The 25,799-nt window shown below is 37.7% G+C and overlaps 1 protein-coding gene across 1 annotated transcript in view; it reads left to right on the top strand.

The window, feature by feature from the left end:
- PRTG (protogenin) overlaps positions 1–25,799 on the top strand; it is a gene marked incomplete at both ends in the record, with an annotated part of 121,695 nt that overhangs the window by 36,678 nt on the left and 59,218 nt on the right. The window contains one exon of the mRNA XM_084239481.1: positions 25,205–25,349. Coding sequence (XP_084095607.1) covers positions 25,205–25,349 — 145 coding nt within the window. The remainder of the gene's footprint in view (positions 1–25,204; positions 25,350–25,799) is intronic.

Below are 25,799 nucleotides of genomic sequence, written 5' to 3'. Positions count from 1 at the left end.
CTGCCTATTCTGCTCCCCACTCTCTCTCTCTGGTGAATCCTCTCACCCTCCTGCACATCTGCCCTGTACCCCAGTTCTTGTATGTATGAATAAATAAATCTTTAAAAAAAAAGATATATGGTAAGGTCATTCTTCTTCCCTTTAGGACTGTGTCGTCAAGCCTAATAAAGTGAGCTATAGGTTTATTAAGAGACTTCATTTTGTTGTGGACATGTAGCTTAGAACAAAAGGTCCTTTTTATGAATTTACTTTAGCAAGATCATCTGATGTATGTGTGTAGTATATACACACTTTTTTTCTCTGTTATCAATAGAGTTGGTTTTTAATAGCTATTAGAAGATGAAAGAAATGCCCAGATAGTTCATAGCGATTAATACCCAGTTTTTGAATTAAATGTCATATGTAGGTGGTTTAATTACTATAATAAATTATAATTATATATAAATTATATTGAATTTTATTTTACAATAGCATTTACTAAAGATCTACTGTGTGTCAGGTTATTTGGAAGAGAAAGGAATACCAGGCTTTTTATCATTTGAACAAGCAATGTCTAAAACAGTGGAGAATACTGTAAACTTTACCAACAAATAATTTAATATACTGTAGCTCTTGAATTGTTTTAAATGTCCTTGAAAAAGCTAAAGTAATCCTAGTAGAAATATTTCTGCTGTAATTTGAAGGGTTTTGTCATTTTCTCATTGTAAGTTTCTACACGGATGAAGTTGCTAAGTGACATGAATTTTGTTACAAAACCTCAGTAGTCTTAATGCTTTCTTGATCCTTCTGTTTCTCTGACTGATGCAGAGTGTAAAATTGCATGGAATGTTCTTCCTGCACAGTTGAGCTATTAAGCAGAACTAATTCTTTATGGAATGACAACAAGGCATAAGAAAGGCATCTCTTGGATTAGGCAATATAAGGCAATCACTTGGCAAAAGGCTGAAGGGGAAGTGGTCCTGGTAAAAAGACAAAGCAACAGCGCGTTTTCTCTTCCCCTTGAATTCGTAGGAACCACACAAGTTGAACAGCTTTGAAGCTGGTTAATGTGGCTTACTATGCATGTTTTTTCTGTGTCACTTCCTGCTTGTTTTTGCCAGCAGAGGGGCCAAGAATAATCACTTGATAAACGCATTAGCATGTCTCATACACTTCTGTCACCACACAGTGTTGCTGGGAAGACAGATAATTTGAGAAGAGGAAAATCCCAGTTGGGGATGTCTTTCAAAGTGAGATCAGATTTTACTCCCAAGCTAACTGGATTCTGTCTATACTATTAGTGTACCATATGGAGACTGATTTTTTTTTTTAATTTAACTCGATTAAGTAACTGTTGGGAAAGGCAAAGTGCATAGCGATTTAGTTTCATTTTATCAGCCCTAGAATGGAAGACAAGGAATGTTGAAAGTAATTTTATGATTGTTTAACAATTATAGAAAACTTTATATTCTTTGAATTTTCCTATTGACAGCATGCTCTTATTTATTTTCCTTGTTCCCAATCTCTTCTTTAAATTCTTACCAAGACAGACTCTTTCTTTTATAGTGTCACATTTCTACCTCTCCTTCTGATGTTCTTTATGATTTGGTCCTGAGAACCCACCCTAATTGCCCACCATTCTAGTTACTGCTATTCTCTGTAGAACTACTTCTACTGCAGATGAGGATGTCAGAGAGGTTGTGATTTTAACATTGCAAGTATTCATTCTGTGTAAGTTTTTTCACGTCTCCTTTAAGAGAGTGGAAGTATGAAGGTAGCACAGATGTATGTGCAAAACAGTGCACCTTTATTTGATCATTCATTGATGCAGTTTAATCCTTAAGAAGTTCTCAAATGATCAACAGTCTTGGTCAAACATGAATTCCAAAGCCCTGTAGTCTCCAGAAAATCTATTTCTCATGAGAAGTTCCTGGGAACAGACAAGTTGGTCACAGGACCAAATTCTAAATATTTTCAAGTCTGGTCTGATACAGTCTGTATCAGGTTGAATATTTTTATTATTATTATTATTTTTTTTAATATTAAATTTTATTTTTATATTCCCCCATACAATTGCAAACGCCCCATTCTGACCCCAATCCTTCCCCTCCCGCCCCCCACCCCCCAAAAAGTGTCTCTGGTTCATAGTTTTTTGTTGATTTTGATTTTCACTTTCTTATATTCATTTTCCTGGTCCCTTATTTAAGTTTTCTAGATTCCTGCTATGAGTGAGACCATCGGTATTTTTCTTTTTCTTTTTGGCTTATTTCGCTGAGCATGATCCCTTCCAGCGCCATCCATGTTGCTGCAAATTGCATGTGTTTATCTTTTTTGAATGCTGAGTAATATTCCATGGTATATATGTACCACATCTTCTTGATCCAGTCATCTATTTTTGGGCATTTGGGTTGTTTCCAAAGCTTAGCTATTGTAAACAGTGCTGCTATAAACATAGGGGTGCAGGTGCTCTTTGGAATTGATGTTTCTGTGTCCTTTGGGTAAATATCAGGTTGAATATTTTAAGACATCTCAAAATGGTCTCAGAATACCAGCAGACTTGCATCTGCAGACTATGCTGTATCACCAGCCAGGAAAAGGTATGTGCCAGAATTACAATCCTGTAGTGGACTGCTGGAATCAAGAGACAGAAAGCTATACTGGACCTTATTAAGGAAAAGCTGGTTTTTCAGTTGTGTGTGTGTGTGTGTGTGTGTGTGGTTGTATGCATTCGTAAATGTGTCTGTAATGCTTTTCTGACTCCTCACTCTTCTAGCTTTTCAAGCAGTGTGACTGTTCCCAGTATCTCAAAACAATAATCCATTTCTAGTTATTAATCCGTTTCCTAAGGAACATTAATCCATTTCTAATTATTGGCATAAATATGGTAGTATAAACTTTTCATGTATAGTATTCTTGAAGATAATGTATACTTAGGTTTAGCACTATCATTATGCATACATAATATCCCTCGGATTATTATTTTGCATACATGCTATATACACTCATGATGAAGGAGGTGGTGACTGAACTGAATGTATATGAACATTAGGATGTATTTTTTCATGTGTTTATCAGTTTTTCTGTTGAGTGCGTTTTGTGCCAGTGATGCTGTGCCAGGAATACAAAAATGAAAAGACATGGCCCTGTCCTATGAATAGAAGGCTAAAGTAGAGTTGTGTAAGTTCAGTGAAGCAAACAGAATACTCTATAATCCTGAGAGTATAAGGGTCTTTAATTCTACTTGGCATAATCAGATAGGAATTAAAGATGTCCTGCACGAGTTGCCTTTTAAAATTTGCATGTACTGTCATCTTGCTTAATTTATAATTCTTTATTAAGTATGGTGAGAAGGGCCTCCCTGGTGGCGCAGCGGTTGAGCGCTGGGTTGTGAAGCTGCCCTCAGCCTCTGCAGCGCAGGTTCAATCCCCAGTTGCCGGGTGAGGGTCCTACATGGGGCGCAGACCTCTCCTGCCGCCCGCTGCTCCCCTCAGCAGTGTACCTTGTCAGTCTCCCTGTTCTACTCTCTGCTCTGGCTCTGGTGAATTCTCTCACTTCCTGCTCTTCTGATTATACCCAGTGCTTGTATAAATAAATAAATAAATCTTTAAAAAAATGGTGAGAAAATCAAAAGCCTTTCTGCTTTGTAAGTAACACAGTCTTTTGAAACTTATTTTTTAATTTACTATAGTAAAACTCACTTTTTTGAGTCCAAAGATGTGTTAGTTTTGATGCAGAGTATGCAGAGTAATGATTTAATCAAACACTACAGTCAGAAATTAAAGTTATTTTGCCATCCCAAAGGACTTTCTTGCTGCCCTGTGTTGTCTACACCTTCTCCTAACTCCTATATAGCCATAGTCTTCAGAATGTCATATAAATGGAGTTGAACAGTATGTAGTCATTGTGTCTTGTTCATTTCACTTGTCATAATGCATTTGTGATTTACCTGTTCTTGAGTATATTAATAGTTTGGCCCTGCTTACTGTTGGGTATTTATTCCATTGGGTAAATTTACTGCAGTTGTCCACTCACTTGTTGGAGGGCATTTGAGTTGTTTATCGTTTTGGGTGATTATAAATAAAGCTTCTACAAACTTTTTTTTTGGTACAAGTTTTAGTGTATACTCAAGTTTGCATTTTTATTGAATAAATATTTAATGATAAGAATGCTTCGTTGTATTTAAAGTATGTGGCAAATTATTTTCCAAATTATTTTCACAGTGACTTCCTTTTTTTTCGCATAGAAGAACTGGGGTGTAGGCCAGAGGTGTGGGAGGTAGGTGGCGAGAGGATTCACCAGAGACACAGTGGGGAGCAGAACAGGTGGATCTCCTGAAATACATTGCTGAGGGGAATCAGCAGGAGAGACTGGAGAGGTCTGTTCCGCTATGTGGGTTAGTTCCCTTGCCGAGGATTGAACTCAGGCTGCTGGGGTGATAGTGCTGAGACTTAACCCCGAGGCCACCAGGGAGGCCCCCTCACAGTGACTTTTTAAAACATTCCTACCAGCAATGTATGAGAGTTCCATGTACTCTGCATCCTTATCAACACTTGTACTTATCAGTGTTTTACATTTGAGTCATTCTGAAAGGTATGTAAGAGTATCTCGTGGTTTTAATTTGTATGGCTCTATAAGTAACGAGGTTGATCATCTTTCCATATGGCTATGTGCCATCCATATATCTTGTTTGGTAAAGCATCTGTATGTTTTTTTGGTCCATTTTTTTAAGTTGGTTGTTTTCTAATTACTGAGTTTTGAGAGTTCTTCATATATCTGGGTACAAATCTTTTGTCAGATATATGATTTGCAAATTTTCTCTTACAATTTATGGTGTGAGTTTGTATTTTAAGTGTTTTTTTTTTTTAGGAGAAGATTTTTTTTTCTTTCATGAAGTCCACTTTATCATTTTTTCTTTTATACATTTTTGGTATCATATATAAAAACTCTTTGCCACACCAAAAATTTTTTATCTTCCCTTCTAAGAGTTTTATAATTTTTTGCTTCACATTTGGGTCTGTGACCCATTTTGAGTTGATTTTGCTCAGGGCAGTAATTACTGTGGAGAGCACTACCATTTTGTGTTTGAGGACACTGAGAGCCAAAGAGAGCTTACTTTTGGCAGGTCACACAGCTCATTTATGACAGAGGTTGGAAAGAATACAGGTCCCTAACCTCAATCCAGCCCTGTGTCTCATTTTTCTGTGCTTGCTGTACTATAGTTAGAATATGTTTGTGCCTCATGTCAAAGGAGCCCTGGTAAGAGGCATAGAAATCACACTTGTACTTTTATTCCCACCTCAGGAAAGCCCTCTTCAGAAGAGGTGAATGGCACCACCTCAAGAAAAATGATGACCTATACATGGTAAAGATGATGAGTGAGCCAGAACCAGGGCTTATACCTTGAGACTGCCAGGGTCTCTCTCTGTACTATCTCTACTGTATCAGTGATGTAGCTACAGAAAGCACAGCATAATCCATTGGAATGATTGTATCATGAAAAGGATATTTGAGATCATGAAAGTTTTTCAGCTGTCCTCCTAATTTGGAAAACTTTTATCATCTTCTTTAAGATGAACAAGCAGCAAATTTTACATTGATTTTGTTATTTTGTTTGCTCATTAGTTTTGTTTCCACATGAGTGAAATCATAAGGTGTTTGTCTTACTCTATCGGCCATATTTTACTTAGCAAAAAACCCTCTAGAGCTATTACTAATAACAAATGCTTGTTTTTTTTGTTTTTGTTTTTGTTTTTTGTGGGACCCTCACTGGTGGCTGGGGAACGAATCGACACTGCAGAGGCTGTGGACAGCCTCACAGCCCAGCGCTCAACCGCTGCGCCACCAGGGGAGGCCCAACAAATGCTTGTTTTATAATTATAATCGCTACCTACTTATTCAGCCAACAAACAGGATTCCTTGCACTAGTCTTGCTTCTTTCCAAAAGCTAAGATCATTTTCTCTAACTGAAAAGCTTTATTTGAAAACATTTTTTGAGTTTTTATTGAGCGCCTTTTAAAATTTCCAAAGAATTAAAATGTTTCTGCTTAAGTTTTTGCTTTCTTCATAGTTATATGAACTCATATCACTTCACTTTTCATTTCAATATCCATTAAACCTAGCATTATTGTTAAATGCTAGCTCTTAGATGCCTGTAAAAAAAAAAAGAATTTGGTTAACCTCTTCATATTTTAATAAGAATAAAAGAAGTTGAAAGAGTGGGCCTCACTGGTCAAATTTTCATAAAGAGTTTGTCCATATCCCAAGTTTGCTTTTTGTGTAAATGACATAGTCATTTTAAGGGTGGTATAAGTTCTGTAAATTGGAGGTGTAAAAGCTTTCTTGGACATTTTTATTCTGCATTAACCTTTTTAGATGTGTATTTACAGCAACAAGGCTTAACAATGTTTGTTATCCTACACTTAGTCCACTTGTGGTAAGTCTGCTCCCGTTTCCCAGAGGGCTCAGTTCCTTCCATGTGTCTCCATCCCCATTATTCCTTCAGTGTAGGCCACCGTTGTTTTCACAAAATGTCTACCAGATACAAAGGAAGTGTGAGAAGCATGGAAGAAGGAGATCAGGAAGAAATTGAGGGCATGTGAAATCTGTGTCAGTTTTTTGACACCGCAAAGTCACTGATGATAATTTTTTTCTCTAAGATGAAAATTGATTGCCAGGTATCAAATAAACACAGATGTATCAAGCATCTATACAGAGCATGCTAGGCATTACAGTATGACATCTGGAATGGTATAAAGTATCCAAGGATCTGTGGTAGAGGTAGATTTTTAATTAGTTCCAAGTTAGTTCAAGTCTTGTATTCAAGGTCCTAGGGGAGCCAGTATCTGCTTCTTTCTTTGTTAATTGAGTTTCTTCCTCAGGTGAGGGTTATGGTTTCTTTCTCCAGGTGTTTTCCAGTCAGGCTTAATGGATGAATTATGTTTTTCTGTGCCCCATTGCAGCTTGTACTACAGTAATCTTAAATGGCGGGCATACCTGTTAGGCCCCTGTTTGACCCAGTGGAGATATATTGTTAAAATTTTCAGAAGTTTTACACAGTACTTTATTTATTTTTATTTTTTTATTTTTTTAAATAAATTTTATTGTTATATTCCCCATACAATTGCAGCCCCCCCATTCTGACCCCAATCCCTCCCCTCCCGCCCCCCTAAAAGTGTCTCTGGTTCATAGTTTTCTGTTGATTTTGATTTTCACTTTCTTATAGTTATTCATTTTCCTGGTCCCTTATTTAAGTTTTCTAGATTCCTACTATGAGTGAGACCATCCGGTATTTTTCTTTTTCTTTTTGGCTTATTTCGCTGAGCATGATCCCTTCCAGCTCCATCCATGTTGCTGCAAATTGCATGTGTTTATCTTTTTTGAATGCTGAGTAATATTCCATGGTATATATGTACCACATCTTCTTGATCCAGTCATCTATTTTTGGGCATTTGGGTTGTTTCCAAAGCTTAGCTATTGTAAACAGTGCTGCTATAAACATAGGGGTGCAGGTGTTCTTTGGAATTGATGTTTCTGTGTCCTTTGGGTAAATACCTAGGAGTGGAATTGCTGGATCATATGGAAGCTCTATGTTTAGTAGGTCCAGAAATCTCCACACAGCTCTCCACAGTGGTTGGACCAGTTTGCACTCCCACCAACAGTGCAGAAGAGTTCCTTTTTCTCCACACCCTCGCCAGCATTTGTTGTTGCTAGTTTTTTTAATATGTGCCATTCTCACTGGTGTAAGATGGTATCTCATGGTAGTTTTGATTTGCATTTCCCTGATGGCAAGTGATGTTGAACATTTTTTCATATGCCTGTTGGCCATTTGCATTTCCTCTTCAGAGAAGTTTCTTTTTAGCTCTTCTGCCCATTTTTTGACTGGATTATTTTCTTTGTTGTTGTTGAGTCTCATCAGCTCTTTGCAGATTTTTGTGATCAGTCCTTTATCATTAGTGTTGGGTGCAAAAATGTTCTCCCAGTTGGTGGGGTTTCTCTTTGTTTTTGTTATTGTTATTGTCTCTTTTGCTGTGCAGAAGCTCTTTAATTTGATGTAGTCCCAGCTGTTTATCTTTGCCTTCACTATCACTGCTTTGGGTGATGTTACACAGTACTTTAAATGCATCTCTTTCTCCCCTCTATTCTCCTCAACTTTCTCCTCCTTCATATAATCATGTTTTCTGAGTTCTGATGGCTTCCCTAATTTGAGGGTCAGGTAACCATGAATTCTGACATAAGTCCCCACCTAAACAGATGAGTTGTTTTTGAACCAAACTCATAAGCACTGCTTCTCTTGAAATGAAATTCATTCTCAGGAAACTGCTGAGTCTGGCATATAAATACACCTGTGGCTTGAGAGAGCCTGTCATTTTCATCTCTCCCTGTCTCATCAGAAGTAAAGAATTTAGTGGGTGGAGTCATTCCAAAAGAACGGCAGTGACAGAAAAGAGATGGATTGAATGTTAGCTTGGCTTGAAATCTCTGTACTAGTTTTTAAGATAAGGAATATGCACATGTGTTTTAGTTCTGCAAGGAATGGAAGTAAATGGAATAGGAGACCAATAAGGTGGTCAGGGTTAGGATTAAGAGTGCTGGAAGAGGGCTAACCTTGGTAGAAGTTGGAATGGTCACTTCTTTCTCATACCAGAAGTAAGAGAAAAAAGCTAAGAGGAGAGATTTTAGGTGGTAAGGGGGAAAAATGATGGCATTTATGTCCAATTAAATAATAGAAATAGCTAAGAATTCATTGAGTGCTTTTAACATTACAGGCCCTTGACTCACGTTACCTTCACATGTATTACCTTTCCATGCACTAAGCACTTTTCGTGCATTACCTTATGTGATCTATAATAAAGCTTTTAAGAACCCCATTTTACAGAGCAATATGTGTTTAGAAAAACTAAGTAATCTTCCCAGATTATATAGTAGCAAGTGACAACCAGTGTTATTAATCTTCTCAGGCATGTAAGAGGCAGGGTTTTCTTTTGTGAGTAGGGGGGAAGTAGTGATATGATTCGAGTTTACTGAAGACACATTTATTGAGTGCCTTTTATACACAGGGCACTGTTTTGGCTCCATGTAACATACTGACAAGACGAGTTTTCTGAACTCAAGGAATTTACAATCTAGGATAATAGTGTATGGGGATCTGAATAAATTGTAAGGTTAGAGAATCCCTGAACAGCAGCTAGTGGCCCAGGTGACAGAGGGTATGGGAAGAATTTTCTCTCACTCTTCCCAGACAAAGAAATTAAGTTTATGGAGAGTTTGGGTAGTGCCAAGTCTGGAGTTTACAGGACAGGTTTGCTAAAATAGCAAAGAAGTAAAGAATTCTCAGGTGTCATTAAAGGTATCCTTTAATGTGGATATGGAGGGAATATGATGGAAAGCAATCTAGTCTGTGGAAGCTTTGGATGTAGGATCTATTTTTGATGTCTTTGGTACAAAGTTTCTAGCCTTTATTTATATTTTTATGTATTTTATTTATATTTATTTGAACACATTTTAATCTAAATATTTTTCTTGAAAAACAAATGTCTACCTCCTAGCACATGGTTGTCAGAATTGCCACAGGTTCAAGCAGTATATTATGTTCATTAGAAGTCAAGCAATAAAGTGCTTACAGAATACCTACTGTGTACTCAATACAGTTGAAAAAGAAAAAAGTTTGGTACCCAGGACAGTTACCACATCTGTCTTATACTACATTATTTTTTTATTAAACAAATTAATTTTTTTCTGTAAAATAACTTTTGAAAGTACAGGTAGCTTCTTGCCTAGTCTTTTTTTTTGTGTAAGATTTATTTATGCATACAAGAACTGGGATACAGGCCAGAGGTGCCGGGGAGGAGGTTGGGTGAGAGGATTCACCAGAAACAGTGGGGAACAGAACAGGCAGATTATCTGAAATACACTGCTGAGGGAAGCACAGGCCAGTCAGGAGAGGTCTGCTGCGCCATGTGGGTAGCTGCCTGGCTGGTGATGAAAGTTGTGCTGCAGTGGCTGCGAATAGCTTCATAAGTTGTGTCTTAACCCCTTGTGCCACCAGGGAGGCCCCTTCTTGCCTAGTCTTATGGTTGTGGTATTTTGACTGTTTGGTATGGGTGTGGTATTTCTGTTTGAACCTTGTACCTTATAATTGGTTTTTATCTCAATAGGTAAAGCATAGTTACCTTGATGCTTTGTTTAAATAATGGATGAGGTCTCTCTGTTTCCTTCTGTTCAGTTGTATATCAGTCTTTAAGAATGAAGATTCAAAATGAATTGGACTTGATGGGGCAAAAAAATCGTTTAGTTTTGATCAGCATAACCTGAAGTAGACAAATGCATGATTTGAAAGACTATTGTCACAGAAATAAAATTTAATATATATAACTTAGATATATTTGTATATATTTCATTCTCATATATATTAAATTTTAAATATTAAATTTAATATATAATATATTAAATTATATATATATTAAGTGTCCACAATTCAAAATTGTGGACATTTGTGAGCCTGAGATAGAAATCTCTTGATGAGCTACTTAATAGATTTCCCATAGCTGATTGGTGACTTGCAGACTTGGAAATAGCACAGGAGTGCTGGAACATCACTGCTACCTGTGATCCCCTATCAAATAGGACTCCCTAAGGATCGGGTTGTGGCAGTACCAACCCATGCTACTTTTCCAGCTGAGGCCTCTGGACCCCCTGGCTGGTAAGTTTGGGTAGTGGAAAGACTAAGTAATCTTCCCAGATTATATGGTAGAGAGTGACAACCATTAGAAACTGTTTTAAACCCTTCATGAAGATTCTGACTCACTGAAATATTTGCTGTTTAGTGAAAGAATATTTTAAATACAATTCAACTGTTGTGCGGCTGGACAAGGACTAACATATCAAGGTGGAGGATATACAAAATGGCGAAACCTCAGCTAAGCTTGGTTCCACATCAACAAAATGATATTTTTCTATATTAGAGAATAATGTGGGTGTTTACATTATTGGATGTCATAGCCTTTCAGAATATGTATCCATAATTTTTAGTTGGTTTTAAAATCAGCATGCATTAATTTTTTTTTTCATTGCAACCTTTTAGAAGTGTGAATGGTATATTAGTTTAACATTGTAGTCACACATTCTCAGTGTGGAAGCATACATATGTTGCTTTCTAATCAAATAAAAGTTTGAATAACATTTCCCTCTTAGCACCTTTGATACTCTCTTTTCTGACTGTAAATCATAGAAGTAAATGATTAAGTAGACAGGTGAAGAGGAGGAAGTCACAAATAAAACAGGCACTTACATTTATGATGTTTGCTAGGTTGTTTTTGAGGATGGGGCAGGTTTCTTGAGACCTTGTTTCTTGCCTGTTTTATAGAGCTCTGGCCTCTTAACAACACAACTTTAATGACTTCTTTTGGGGCTTTAGGTTTATGTTAGCACTGACTGGAGGAAAGAAAGAGGTCATGTTTCACAAGGAGGCTATAGGCTTGTAAAATCATACCTAACTGGCAGACACAAAGTCCACATCAAGAAGAAAGCTGAGATTTGCATAAAGATGAGGTGTTTCACCATTTGAATAAGTACAAAGTGTTCTGATAATGCTGAAAATGGTTTGTGAACCAAAGTTTTAGGGGACTTTAATATTCATTGTAAAGTACACACTGATTTATTCAACCTTAAACCCCCACTTCAAAATCAAAATAGAAAAACAAGTGCTTTCTGGGTAACAATGTTGATATTTCATATGTGCATGCTCTTCTAGAGCTTTTAAGTTTTGATATAAATTTTAATTTTCTATTGAAAAGTGTCTTTTTATTCAAATGTTCTTGTAGTTTTCAGATTGAGGACACTGTTCAGGGAGACAATCAGGCATCCATAGATCATAGGTGAGATCTTCCCAAAGAATGACAAGTTCAGAGTACCACAAAGCACAAAAATTAAGGATGAGGAGTTTCATCAGTTAGTAGAACAACAGAAATTAATGCAGAAAAACTCTCCATTTGATCCAATCCTATAAAGCCGTATTAAATGTATTTTAAAATATCTGTACTTTTACTTACGTAAAACATGTTTTAATTATGTATTTTTGTAGAAAAATGTAAGTACAGAAAATCTCACCATTCATAAACATACCAATAGAGAATCTATCCTCTATTATTTCATCATTGAAATAGGAGGTTTACTCTCTTCAAATAAGTTGTCTCTGTATGTTAAAAATGGGAGAATCAGGGCCTCCCCGGTGGCGCAGCAGTTGAGCACTGGGCCGTGAAGCTGCCCGCAGCCTCTGCAGTGCCAGTTCGATCCCTGGAATCTGGCGAGGGTCCCACATGGCACGCAGACCTCTCCTGCCGTGCCCACTGCTCCCCTCAGCAGTGTATTTCGTCAGTCTGCCTGTTCTGTTCCCTGCTCTGGCTCTGGTGAATTCTCTCACCCTCCTGTGCTTCTGACTGCACCCAGTGCTTGTACAAATAAATAAATAAATCTTTAAATTTAAAAAAATGGGAGAACCACCTCTGTTTCTCTACATTTTATGTAGTTTTATGTAAAAGCTACATACATTGACTTAGAAAGAGAAAGAAGTTGAAATCTTAGAATACCCCTACCTTTGTCCAGACTTTATAGTTTATTATTATTGTAGAATGGTCCCTGTCATCCTATGTTTGCCCTTCTTAAAATCATCAGTGTATACCTATGTATTTAGGGCAAGACATCCTGTTACTAATACTGCCTGCAGCACCACTGTGAAGAATTTATGAGGTGCCAGGCTGTGCCTGAGTATATACTCTCACATTATCAGGGTGCGTGCATGCATGCATGCATGTATATGTATACATAATTTAATGATATTCTTACAATGTCGAAAAACATCAAAACAATTGAGATCTTACTTCTCTTTTGCTTAAACACTTTGTGGCTAAACCATGCTGTTTGGTTTCAAGCCCTCTGGTTTGTTTCCTGTATCATTCAAACCCACAGCCATTCTCTCCCTAACTCTTCTGATAGCCTCTTAAACTTGTATCTCTTCTTCTAAGCATGTCTTACTGTAGTGGTTTTTGGAATCTGTGGGTTTGGAGTGCGGGCTCCTTGGATTCACTGTGGGAAAGTTGTCACCAGAGCTCCTGTCTCAGCGACACACAGCAAGTTTCCTGCCGAGTTTCTCCTTAGTTATATTTAAAGGGCAGATTTATTAGGGAAGTGATAGAAAAGTAAAGTACACTTGCATAGACACAAGTGGGCAGGAAGAGCTGCCTCAGAGGGACAGGTTTGCTAAGAGAGGCCTGCAGGGTTGCAGGCGGGCGGCCTTGAGGAGAGCTGCCTCCGCTGAGGGAGGTCAGTGAAGTGAAGTCCCAGCATGTACAGGTCATGGTCAGGCAGGTAGACTGCTGCCCTGCAGAGGAGAGAGTTGGTGAAAGAGGCACCTGCATAGTTACAGGTGGGCAGTGGGAGTGCTGCCCCAGCCTGTGCAGAGACTGCACTGATACAGTCTTCTTCTGTTTGGGAGGGCCTCACTCCTTATGAGTCCTCAGTTGGTTGCTAATTTTGCATAACTATGTAGAATTTGAAAGGGACTAGAGATTCTACAGTGGGCTCTCAATCTCCATATCTTTACCTTTGGATGGGGGGGGGGAGGGGGGGCATACCTGCATGGATGTTATGCTTTGTAATCTAGGTGTGTGTGCCTAAGGATACTAGTTTCCACGACTGTGTCGTCTTTGCCTAAGGATCTTGGTTTCCATAGCTGTGTCAGTGGCTATGTTAATCTCTTCTACCCCCACCTCCTTGTGAGCCAGGTTTCTGGTCTTGTGGCGCACCTCCTTTTCAGTTTTTTCTATTCTTGTCCTCCATCATTACAACCCCATGTCGCTCGCTCTCTCTGCCTCCTACCCCTGTGTGCATTCGACTTTGATGATTGAAATATGTGTACTTTGAACTAGGAGTTTAAAAATAAAAAGAATACTAGCATTCCCTACTGAGGAAAGCTGTGTGGAGGTTCCTCAGAACACTAAAAATGGATCTACCATATGATCCAACTATTCCACTCCTAGGAATCTACCCAAAGTACATAAAAACACTAATTTGAAAGGAAATCTGCACTCCTGTGTCTATTGCAGCACCATTTACAATAGCCAAGATATGGAAAGAACCCAAATGTCCCAAAATAGATGAATGGATCAAAAAGTTGTGGTATATTTATACAATGGAATATTACTCAGTTATCACAAAAGACAAACTCATGTCATTTGTGGCAACATGCATGGAGTCAGAAAGGGTTATGCTAGCCGAAATAAGTCAGAAGGACAAAGATAAATACTAGATGGTCTTACTTATATGTGGAATATAGAGAAACCAAACAAAAGATCAAGAAAAAGTCAGAACTAGCAAGCTGACCATAGATCTGAGGCATACAGCAAAGGAGGGAGAGGAAGAGGGGCAAAACAGGAGGGTTGAACAAAAGGGAATATGGTGATGACTCACTGGTGATAGGGTGGTAGGAGAACTGCAAGGACTACAACAATGGAAGAAAAAATATATTAAAAAAAAGGAACTAAATAAAAAATATTTTCCATTTAGGCAAATGTTTTAAAATTTTAAAATATTTGATTCCTAAATAAATTTTTATTTTTTTATTTTTTATTTTAAATAATAAACTTTATTTTTATATTCCCCCGTACAATTGCAAATGCCCCATTCTGACCCCAATCCCTCCCCTCCCGGCCCCCACCCCCCATAGAGTGTCTCTGGTTCATAGTTGTTTGTTGATTTTGATTTTCACTTTCTTATAGTTATTCATTTTCCTGGTCCCTTATTTAAGTTTTCTAGATTCCTGCTATGAGTGAGACCATCCGGTATTTTTCTCTTTCTTTCTGGCTTATTTTGCTGAGCATGATCCCTTCCAGCACCATCCATGTTGCTGCAAATTGCATGTGTTTATCTTTTTTGAATGCTGAGTAATATTCCATGGTATATATGTACCACATCTTCTTGATCCAGTCATCTATTTTTGGGCATTTGGGCTGTTTCCAAAGCTTAGCTATTGTAAATAGTGCTGCTATAAACATAGGGGTGCAGGTGTTCTTTGGAATTGATGTTTGTGTCCTTTGGGTAAATACCTAGGAGTGGAATTGCTGGATCATATGGAAGCTCTATGTTTAGTAGGTCCAGAAATCTCCACACAGCTCTCCATAGTGGTTGGACCAGTTTGCACTCCCACCAACAGTGTAGAAGAGTTCCTTTTTTCCACAACCTTGCCAACATTTGCTGTTGCTAGTTTTTTTAATATGTGCCATTCTCACTGGTGTAAGATGGTATCTCATGGTAGTTTTGATTTGCATTTCCCTGATTACAAGTGATGTTGAACATTTTTTCATATGTCTGTTGGCCATTTGCATTTCCTCTTCAGAGAAGTTTCTTTTTAGCTCTTCTGCCCATTTTTTTACTGGGTTATTTTCTTTGTTGTTGCTGAGTCTCATCAGCTCTTTGCAGATTTTTGTGATCAGTCCTTTATCATTAGTGTTGTATGCAAAAATGTTCTCCCAGTCGGTGGGGTTTCTCTTTGTTTTTGTTATTGTCTCTTTTGCTGTGCAGAAGCTCTTTAATTTGATGTAGTCCCAGCTGTTTATCTTTGCCTTCACTATCACTGCTTTGGGTGATGTGTCTGTAAAGATGTCTTTGATATGCAAATCACGTAGTGTTTCGCCTATATTTCCTTCTATGTATTTTATGGTTTCAGGTCTTATGTCTAGTTCTTTAATCTATTTTGAGTTGATTTTTGTGTATGGTGTGAGGTAGTGGTCAAGCTTCATTCTTTTGCATGTAGCAACCCAGTTTTCCCAGCACCATTTATTGAACAAACTTTCTTTGCTCCAATGCATAGTCTTTGCTCCTTTGTCAAAGATTAGTTGACCATAAATCTGTGGGTTTATTTCTGGATTTTCTATTCGATTCCATTGGTCTGTATGTATGTTCTTGTTCCAATACCATGCAGTTTTGATGATTATGGCTTTGTAGTAGAGTTTGAAGTCTGGGAGTGTGATGCCTCCATTTCCTTCTTTTTTTTTCAGTGGAGCTTTGGCTATTCGGGGTTTTTGGTGATTCCATATGAATTTCATCAATAATTGTTCTATTTCTTTGAAGAATGACATTGAAATTTTGATTGGAATAGCATTGAATCTGTAGATTACTTTTGGTAGGATGGCCATTTTAATAATGTTTATTCTTCCAATCCATGAGCAGGGGATGTCTTTCTATTTCTTTGTGTCTTCTTCTATTTCTTTTAACAGTGTTTTATAGTTTTCTTTGTATAGGTCCTTTACCTCTTTTGTTAGATTTATTCCCAAATATTTGATTTTTTTTGTTTCAATAACAAAAGGGATGGTTTTTTTGATTTCTTCTTCTTCAGATTTATTGTTGTGTATAGGAAGGCTACTGACTTTTGCGTGTTGATTTTGTATCCTGCCACTTTACCGAACTGATTGATGAGTTGAATTAGTTTTTCTGTGGAGTTTTTGGGGTTCTCTATGTATATTATCATATCATCTGCAAATAGTGATAGCTTGACGACTTCTTTTCCTATTGGATTCCTTGTATGTCTTTCTCTTGTCTTATTGCTCTGGCCAGGACTTCCAGTATTATATTGAAATGCAGTGGTGAGAGTGGGCATCCTTGTCCTGTTCCAGATCTTAATGGAATTGCTTTCAGCTTTTCACCATTGAGAATGATACTGGCTGTTGGCTTGTCATAGATGGCCTTTATGATGTTGAGGTATGTTCCTTGTATCCCAAGAATTTCAAGGGCTTTTATCATGAATGGGTGTTGCACTTTGTCGAAAGCTTTCTCAGCATCTATTGATATTATCATATGGTTTTTATATTTCTTTTTGTTGATGTGTTGGATAACGTTGATTGATTTTCGGATGTTGAACCATCCTTGTGTCCCTGGAATGAATCTTACTTGGTCGTGGTGAATTATCTTATGGATACATTGTTGGATTCTGATAGCTAAAATTTTATTGAGGATTTTTGCATCAGTGTTCATTAGGGAGATTGGCCTGTAGTTTTCCTTTTTTGTGTTGTCCTTATTCGGTTTTGGTATTAGTGTAATGTTGGCTTCATAGAACGTGTTTGGTATTGTCTCTTCTCAATTTTTTGGAAGAGTTTGTGAAGGATAGGCACTAATTTGTCTCTGAATGTTTGGTAGAATTCATTTGTAAATCCATCAGGTCCTGGGCTTTTGCCTAAATAAATTTTTAAAGAAGATTTATTTACTTAAGCATTCAAGAACTGGGGTGTAAGCCAGAGGTGTGGGGGTAAAGGGAGGTTGATAGGATTTACCAGAGAGAGTGTGGAGCAGAACAGTCAGACTGACTGAAATACACTGCTGAGGGGAGCTGCTGGTGAGACAGGAGAGGTCTGCTGCACCATGTGGATTGCTCCCTGCCTGGCCGGGGATAAAACTCATACTGCAGTGGCTGGTGATAGCTTGACAGTGCTGTCTTTAACACCCTGCACCACCAGGAGGCCCCCCTAAATAAATTATAGACCTATGCAAATAATTTAATTTACGTGCGGTGCTGTCTTTAACAGGCTCCAAAAGTAGAGATACTCTTGCTTGAGGTGAGAAGAACAGCTTCAATGCAATCATTTAAAGTTCTTACTCTGTTTTGGAGATTTAGGCATTTAATTCATAGTCTTACCCAATTTCAAAGCCAGTGCACATTAACATATACCTGTGCATCAGAAATGCTTTTAAGAAGAAACAGTATTTTTTTCCCTCCACAAAAAAGGATCTCAAACTTTTACTCAAGAGAGAATTCGCAGTCTCTGCAACTTGCTTGATTTCAGATCCCAACCTCAACACTTTCTAGCTGCGGAACATTAAAGAAGTGGTTTATTCTCCCTATTCCCCAGTTTCCTCAGTTAGAAATTGGGATAATAATAGTTATGAGGATTAGAATATATAATGTACTTAAAACATTGGCAATAAAATATGTTAAGTTATTGCATTTTCTGTCATTAGTATTACCTCTGTTATGTGCTTTTATAATACACAATACTTTTCCTTCATAGCATTTATCACAGTTTGAAATTATACACTTGCAGAGTAATTTAGTTAAATGCCTTTCTATCTCTGATCCTAAGGGTATAGTGCCTGTTAGTTTTTTAAAAATTTGTTTTATTTATGCATACAAGAGCTGGGGTGTAGGCCAGAGGTGTGGGGAGAGGATTCACCAGGGACAGAGTGGGGAGCAGAGCAGGCAGATCTACTGAAATACATCGCTGAGGGGAGCGGCAGGCGCGACAGGAGAGGTCTGCTGAACCATGTGCCCTGGCTGGGGATCAAACTTGTGCAGCAGTTTAGCTGCTGATAGCTTCCTAGTACTGAGACTTAATCCCTTGCACCACCAGGGAGGCCCCAAGTGTCTGTTAGTTTTGTTCGTTGCATGTTGGTACCTAGCATGTTCAAGGCACTGAATAAAAATTTATTGAACGAGTGTACTTAGTAGACATTATAGTTGAAAATTGTTCTAAAATAAATGTGATTAGAATCCTTTTCTCTATCAGTGAGACAGTTAATATGACCCATTACTTTATTATTAATTGCATGATGCAAAACCCATTGCATGAGTTGCTACAAACTAAATGAGTTGTGTGATTATGAAGATAATGGCATTTATGTTAATGTGTTTCATGGAAATTAGCTCCTTTGTGTCATAGTCATAATGTATATATTTAATAGCAGAGATGGCCACTAATTTTTATATAACTACTTAAGGTAGACTGTTTAAATACTGCATGCTTGCTTGCCATATAAACAGTTTGGTTTTGGAGTAATTGATGCATAACTACTCCCTTTTTTGGGGCAATAACTAGCCCAGTGTGTTTATTGAGACTATATCCAGTCTCCCAATATATAGTTAATTGTTTCTCTTGATGTAACAAGGATATATAAACTAAATTTTTCTAATAAGTAGTCTAATTTTAAATATTTGACAGTTGATAAGACAATGCTTTTTGACAGCACTTAAAATTGGAATCACATTTTTTGTGTTACTACTCTTTTTTGGTTTTAGTAGTAATGAATTGACCTATAGGAACCTTTAAATTATTAGGTGGAAGCTGCTTGTGATTCAAATGCAGCTATATCCAATACTGGTGTATGTCTGGAGAATGTTTTTGAAGGGTGTAAGAGGGGAAATGAAAACAAAAAGACCAGATAAAAAGCTGTTACAGTAATTCAAGTAAGTGATATTGAAACAAAGACATGGGAATTGATTTGACATTTGTGTAGGAGCTGAAGTCAGTGGGAACAAGTGGTTGAACGAAGAGAATGCAGAAGGAGGAATCCATAGAGTCAAGCTTAGAAGAGTAGCTGGAGAGTGGTGTGACACAATGAGGTAGAGATACAGGCTTGGAAGAAAGAAGAGGACTTCATTTTGGACATGATGAGTTGAAGTGCCTCTTGTAAATTCCAGGGAGATGTTCAGTAGGCAGTTGGAGCCGTGAGTATGAGACTCTAGGCATGGTGATCTAAGTTGGGGATATGTTTTGGGAATCAGTAGCAATAGCTACCTGTTGTTGAAAACTGAAAGTGTATGAAATCACTCAAAGAGAATGTGGAGAGAGCAAAGAACAGTAAACCTCTGGAAGGAAGGGTAGAAGGAGGAGAGATAGACCCTGAAAAAGGAGACAGGTAGGAGTCAGGGAAATAAGAGAATAAAAAATACATAATGTTATATAGAGCATTTCAGGGGTGATAGAGGAAGAAAGCAGATGAGATGTTTGCGGTGGAAAATCAGAGAAGAAGAAAGACAGAATAAAGAACATTTCAGAAAGTTTTTGATGCCATGGAGAAGAGTGGGTAGCTGTTACAGGTTTGTGTTCTGTAAAGAAAGGTCTCAAGTTTTGTTCATTTTGTGTTTTGAGATTGGGAGAGACTTAACTAACCACTTTTATAGGGGAGGAGAAGTTGCCTGGGGAAAAAAAAAAGTTTGAATATGTGTGTGTGTGTATGTGTGTGTGTGTGTGTGTGTGTGTGTGTGAGAGAGAGAGAGAGAGAGAGAGAGAGAGAGAGAGAGATATTTAAGTTCCCAAAGGCAAGGGAAAGAAATGCTGTTTATGTCCAGATGAAGGAGTTAATTAACAGAAAAAGAGCAATTTCTTTTATTTTCATTTCAACATGTTTTACTTGTTCAGTCTTTGGTGCCTCTTTTTCTTTAGTTCAGGGGTACTGATGAGAGTCCCATGGAGTATCTGACTACTCTAGGTAACATCATTTTGCCAGTGGCCTGATTTTTCAAAAGAATGAAAAAGTTACATGTATTAAATATAAAGGTTTTTTTTTTCCTTTTTTTTTTTTTTTAAGATTTACTTTTTTTTTTTTTTTTTTTTTAAAGATTTTTATTTATTTATTTATACAAGCACTAGGTACAGTCAGAGCGCAGGAAGGTGAGAGAATTCACCAGAGCCAGAGCGGGGAGCAGAGCAGGCAGAAGGACCGAAGTACACTGCTGAGGGGAGCAGCGGGCGGCAGGAGAGGTCTGCGCGCCATGTGGGACCCTCCTCCGGTGGCTGGGGAGCAGTCGGGGATTGAACCGCCACTGCAGAGGCTGCGGGCAGCTTCACAACCCAGTGCTCAACCGCTGCGCCACCGGGGAGGCCTTAAGATTTACTTTTATTTATACAAGCACTGGGTACAGTCAGAAGCGCGGGAGGGTGAGTGAGAGAATTCACCAGAGCCAGAGCCGGGAGCAGAGCAGGCAGAAGGACCGAAGTACACTGCTGAGGGGAGCAGCGGGCGGCAGGAGAGGTCTGCGCGCCATGTGGGACCCTCCTCCAGTGGCGGGGGAGCAGCCGGGGATCGAACTGGTGCTGCAGAGGCTGCGGGCAGCTTCACAACCCAGCGCTCAACCGCTGCACCACCGGGGAGGCCCTAAAGGTGTTTTTTGAGGATTAAAAAAATTATTCTTCATACTGTGCTGAAAACTGGAGTAGGATCAAGAAATGTCTTTATTTGATTGATGTGTTCATTTACCTTATTGTGACAATCACTTCCCTGTGCGTATGTCTGTTAGATCATCACTATGTATACTCTAAATGTATACAATGTTATATATCAGTTACATCTCAATAAAGCTCAGGGGATGGGGAGAGAAACTAGTGCTTGCCTGGGTGGGGGAGAGATGAGAAGATTAGGAATGATGGCGTGTATAACTAAATATACGGGATTTCTTTATGGAATGATGAAAATATTCTAAAATGGATTATGGAGTAGTTGCAAACTGAATATTTTAAAAATCATTGAATTAGATACTTTAACTGGGTGAATTGCGTGGCATGTAAATTATATGCTATGTTGATTTTAATCTTAAATATAAAGCTGTTCCTCACCACCAATAAGTTAGAAGATACATCCATTTATCTTTTAGTTCTCAGAATTTTGTGACTCCAAAATTCTAGCATATTTGACCTAAAGTGCAATTAATTCAGTTTTTGTAGTAAAATGTCTTAGATGTATATTAACTTATGTATCTGGAAGAAAAGGGAACAACAGCTCAACATAAGGTAGTGATCAAGAGGCATCATATTGTTTGAAGGGTTAGATGAGATTTAGATTAAAAAAAACAATATTCAAGTGCCTAAGTGTTTGGAGGAAAATTACTCAAAGAAACAGAGTCTATTCTCAATAATCGCAATATATTTAAAGGTTCTATTATAGATTTTAAAAATTATGACATTTATTTGGAACTACAGCAGATCTTAACTAGCAAAACCACTCCTGAGAAAAAAGAATGGAGGTATCACACTTCCAGACTTCAAACAATATTACAAAGCTATAGTGATTAAAACAGTTTGGTATTGGAATAAAAACAGATATAGATTGATAGAACAAAATGAGAGCCCAGAAATTGAACTACACAAATAGGGGCAAATAATTTATGACAAAGAAGCCAAAAGCTTACATTGGAGCAAAGAAAGTCTGTTCAACAAATGGTCTTGGGAAAACTGGACAGCCTCTTTCAAAAGAATTGAAGTACTGGACTATTTCACACCATACACGAAAATAACCCAAAATAGGTTAAAGACTGGGATGTAAGTCCTGAAATCATACAATACATAGAGGGAAGCAGAGGTGATATACACCTTCACATGATCCTTAGAGATGAGTTTGGAGACTGAACTTCAGCAGCAAGGGAAACAAAATCAAAATAAATAAATGGAACTACATCAAACTGAAACACTTATGCACAGCAAACAAAACTGCATTAAAAACAAGAAGACATTCTACCAAATGGGAGAAGATATTTGTACACCATATTTGTGGCAGGAATTGATATACAAATATACAAAACACTCATAAAACTTAGCAATAAAAAACAACCAAGTTAAAATATCCCTAGAGAATCTGAATAGACACTTGTCCAAAGAAGACATACAGATAGCCAATGGACACATAAAAAGATGTCTATCATCTTGTTATTAGAGAAATGAAAATCAAAACAGCTTTAAAATGCAATCATTTCACAACGGTGAGAATGGCCATTATCCAAAAGATAAGAAGCCACGAGTATGAGAGAAGACGTAGAGTCAAGGGAACCCTTACGTACTGTTGGTGAGAATGTAAATTGGAGCGGCCATTGTGTAAAGCAGTATGGATATATCTCAAATAATTGAAAATAGAATGCCATATGACCCTGTTTCCTCATTCTGGAAATTTATCCCCCAAATACATAGGCACTAATTAGAAGAGATGTATGTATCCCCATATTTATTGCAGCATTATTTATAATAGTTAAGTATTATAAATAACCTAAGTCACCGTGAACTGAAAAATAAAAATAATGTGATACACAGACACACAGACACACACACACACACACACACACACACACACACACACTATTCAGCTCTAAATACTATTCAGCTCTAAAAAAGATGAAATCCTGACAGTTTTAACAGTGTGGATGGACCGTGAGTGTATTATGCTAAATGAAATAAACCAGAGAGAGAGAGACAAACACCATATGATTTCACTCATATGTGGTATAAAGAGACAACAAACAAACAAACAGACTGCATTTATGGTTACTGTATAATACTTTCAGTTCAACTAATATTGTTATGGTTAGAGATTATGCCATTCATTGTCTTAAGAATATGACCCATTGCTGACTCAAGTAATGAGAAGGGGAGAAAAACTCGTGAATACATACTTAAAATACTGTGGAGTGAACAGCAATAGAGGTTTGCAAAGTAGAGAAATTGCATAGAAAAGGGTCAAGAACAACTTTCCAATGGATGGGAAAGTGAACCAGCTTAAACAGTGATACAATTTCATCATCAGAGGTTGTTTGAGAGTGGTAAGAGAAGTGTGTAATGCTCAAGATGTGGAATATGCTTGTTCAGAGAATTATAAACAGTTCAGTGTTTGACCTTGTAGATCTACTGAGGGTAGTTTAAAAATCACTGTTTTGAGGAAGCAGAAAGCTTTTGTTAAGGACCCTAATTATATATTGCTTTACCCATACTACATCCTTTTTTGGATTTAGTGTGCTCCATTTATAGATCCATTTTTGGATGCAATGTGATAAAATTAATGAAGTCAAGTCCAAGGCAGAATTTTGTTATTTTTCTGTAACCTTTTACCCTTTTCAGTCTAATGAATCTTAAGTTATCTAGCCTGTATTTTCTCTATTTTCCATAATTTCTCACATTATTGATAAACTCTAAAGGCATACTTTTTTTTTAATTGGAATCTGAGAAGGGAAGTTAGACTATCACTGGGACCCATTCTCTATATCCTGGCAGACTTAGGTAGAGGGAAAGAAAGTACAGAGTCTGGGGTCTGGACTCCATCAAAATGTAAAACTATGGACACTGATGACCAGTCCCTGGAGGCTTGCTGAAAATGGTAAAGAATTATCTCTTGAAAACATCAACACTTCAAGATTTATCTCCATTTGGGAATACATGAAACTAAAAATAGTCTCTTGAGTTTCTCTACCTTTTATTCATCAAACACACCATTTGTCTTCTCTTTCCTTTCTCATCTGCTCTGGCAGTTCAGCCTCATTTGATTCTAAACACAGACTGACATATCTGGGTCCTAAAAAAATCTAAGTCTTTGTTTTCCTTAAGATATCTGTAGAATTTCACTGTTCATTCTACCTCCACCCAGTTCTGTCATTTCTATGTAAGCATCTTGTTCATCATCTAACTTAAGGCTCTTCTTTTTCACTCTGTCCTATGTCACAGTGCCTGATTACTTTTTTTTTTAAAGATTTATTTATTTATTTATTTATTTATTTATTTATTCATTCATTCATTCAAGCACTGGGTACAGTCAGAAGTGCGGAAGGGTGAGAGAATTCACCAGAGTCTGCAGAGCAGGCAGAAGGACTGAAGTACACTGCTGAGGGGAGCAGCGGGCGGCAGGAGAGGTCTGCGCGCCATGTGGGACCCTCCTCTGGTGGTCAGGGAGCAGCTGGGGATCGAACCGGCACTGCAGAGGCTGCTTCGCAACCCAGCGCTCAACCGCTGCACCGCCGGGGAGGCCCGCCTGATTACTTTTTTCCAACATTGCTGTTATCATGAAACTCCTTTGCTCAACAATTATCAGTGATACCTTAATTTGTACCACTCTTCCTCCACTTTTTCATGAACCCTTAATTTGAAATATTTGACACTATCTAGTTCTGGCTCTTTCCTCACAGCCCTGTGAACATAGTCCACATATTTCTTCTGTACTTGCCTTCATGTTTTATTTTCCACCTAGAATGTCCTATTTTTTCCCCTTTCATCTAAATCCGATGGAATCTTCAAAACTCAATTCAAAAACAATCCCTAGAAAAGGATTTTCCCTGACTGATCTGACTTTATTGATTTCCCTGTTAGGTGAAATACAGTAGTATTTGAAGCTTGTATCACAGTTTGGTGTTTCACTATGTACCATTGTAAATTGTTTATTTTTGCTTCAGTTATGCTCATTCTTTTTCTCCAAGTAGACTAAATTTCTGAGAACTTGTTAAAATTTCACTCTGGGAAAGAATACTCCTTGTGTTAGTCTACTACCTATGATTTTTCCAAAATTATTTCCTCAGTGACTTCTGTTCTGGCTAAATTGGTTTGATCTTATGTCTGGGCATGAATTCAAGTATAATAAGTAATATAAGCATATTATTTCCAAGTATAGTATGATAGTGCATGTATTTGCTCTGAATTTGTCAAACTTTGTCTTACAGCTATTTCTTCATTTGAAGTCCAGCCAGTTTCTACTGAGGTCCAAGAAGGTGGAGTTGCTAGATTTGCTTGTAAGATTTCATCAAACCCTCCTGCAGTTATAACTTGGGAATTAAATCGGACAACCCTCCCTGTAACTGTGGATAGGTAATGCAGCTTTTGTCTTTGGGGACAAATTAATACAGGAATAACAAGGACATCATCATGAGATTACATGGTGGTGGGCGTGGTATTTACTATACATTTGAAGAGGTATGACCCTATAAATCTAAGTCATATACAGGTAAACTCTTACCTCAATAAAAAAAATATACATTTTTTTAAAAAAAGAAAAGGCAATTAGTGAATGGTTTCTCTGATATAAGGATTATAAATAATCAGAACAAACTAACACAACACAGCAAAAGTAACTCTTTGATTGAAAAAGAGGAGTAGAGTAGAAACAGGTGGGAAAAACCAGTTTGGGGGGGCATCAATTTTACAGAGGGAGTGACACTAGAAATTTGGTATTTGGTGTGGTGAGGCATATACACATGTCAAGGTGTAAAACTGTACTCCTGAAATTAGAGTGTTGTAAACCTGTGGTAAATCAATAAA

This window comes from Talpa europaea (assembly GCF_964194135.1).
Source record: "Talpa europaea genome assembly, chromosome: 8".
NCBI classification, from domain to species: domain Eukaryota; kingdom Metazoa; phylum Chordata; class Mammalia; order Eulipotyphla; family Talpidae; genus Talpa; species Talpa europaea.
This window is presented reverse-complemented; position numbering and strand designations above follow the sequence as displayed.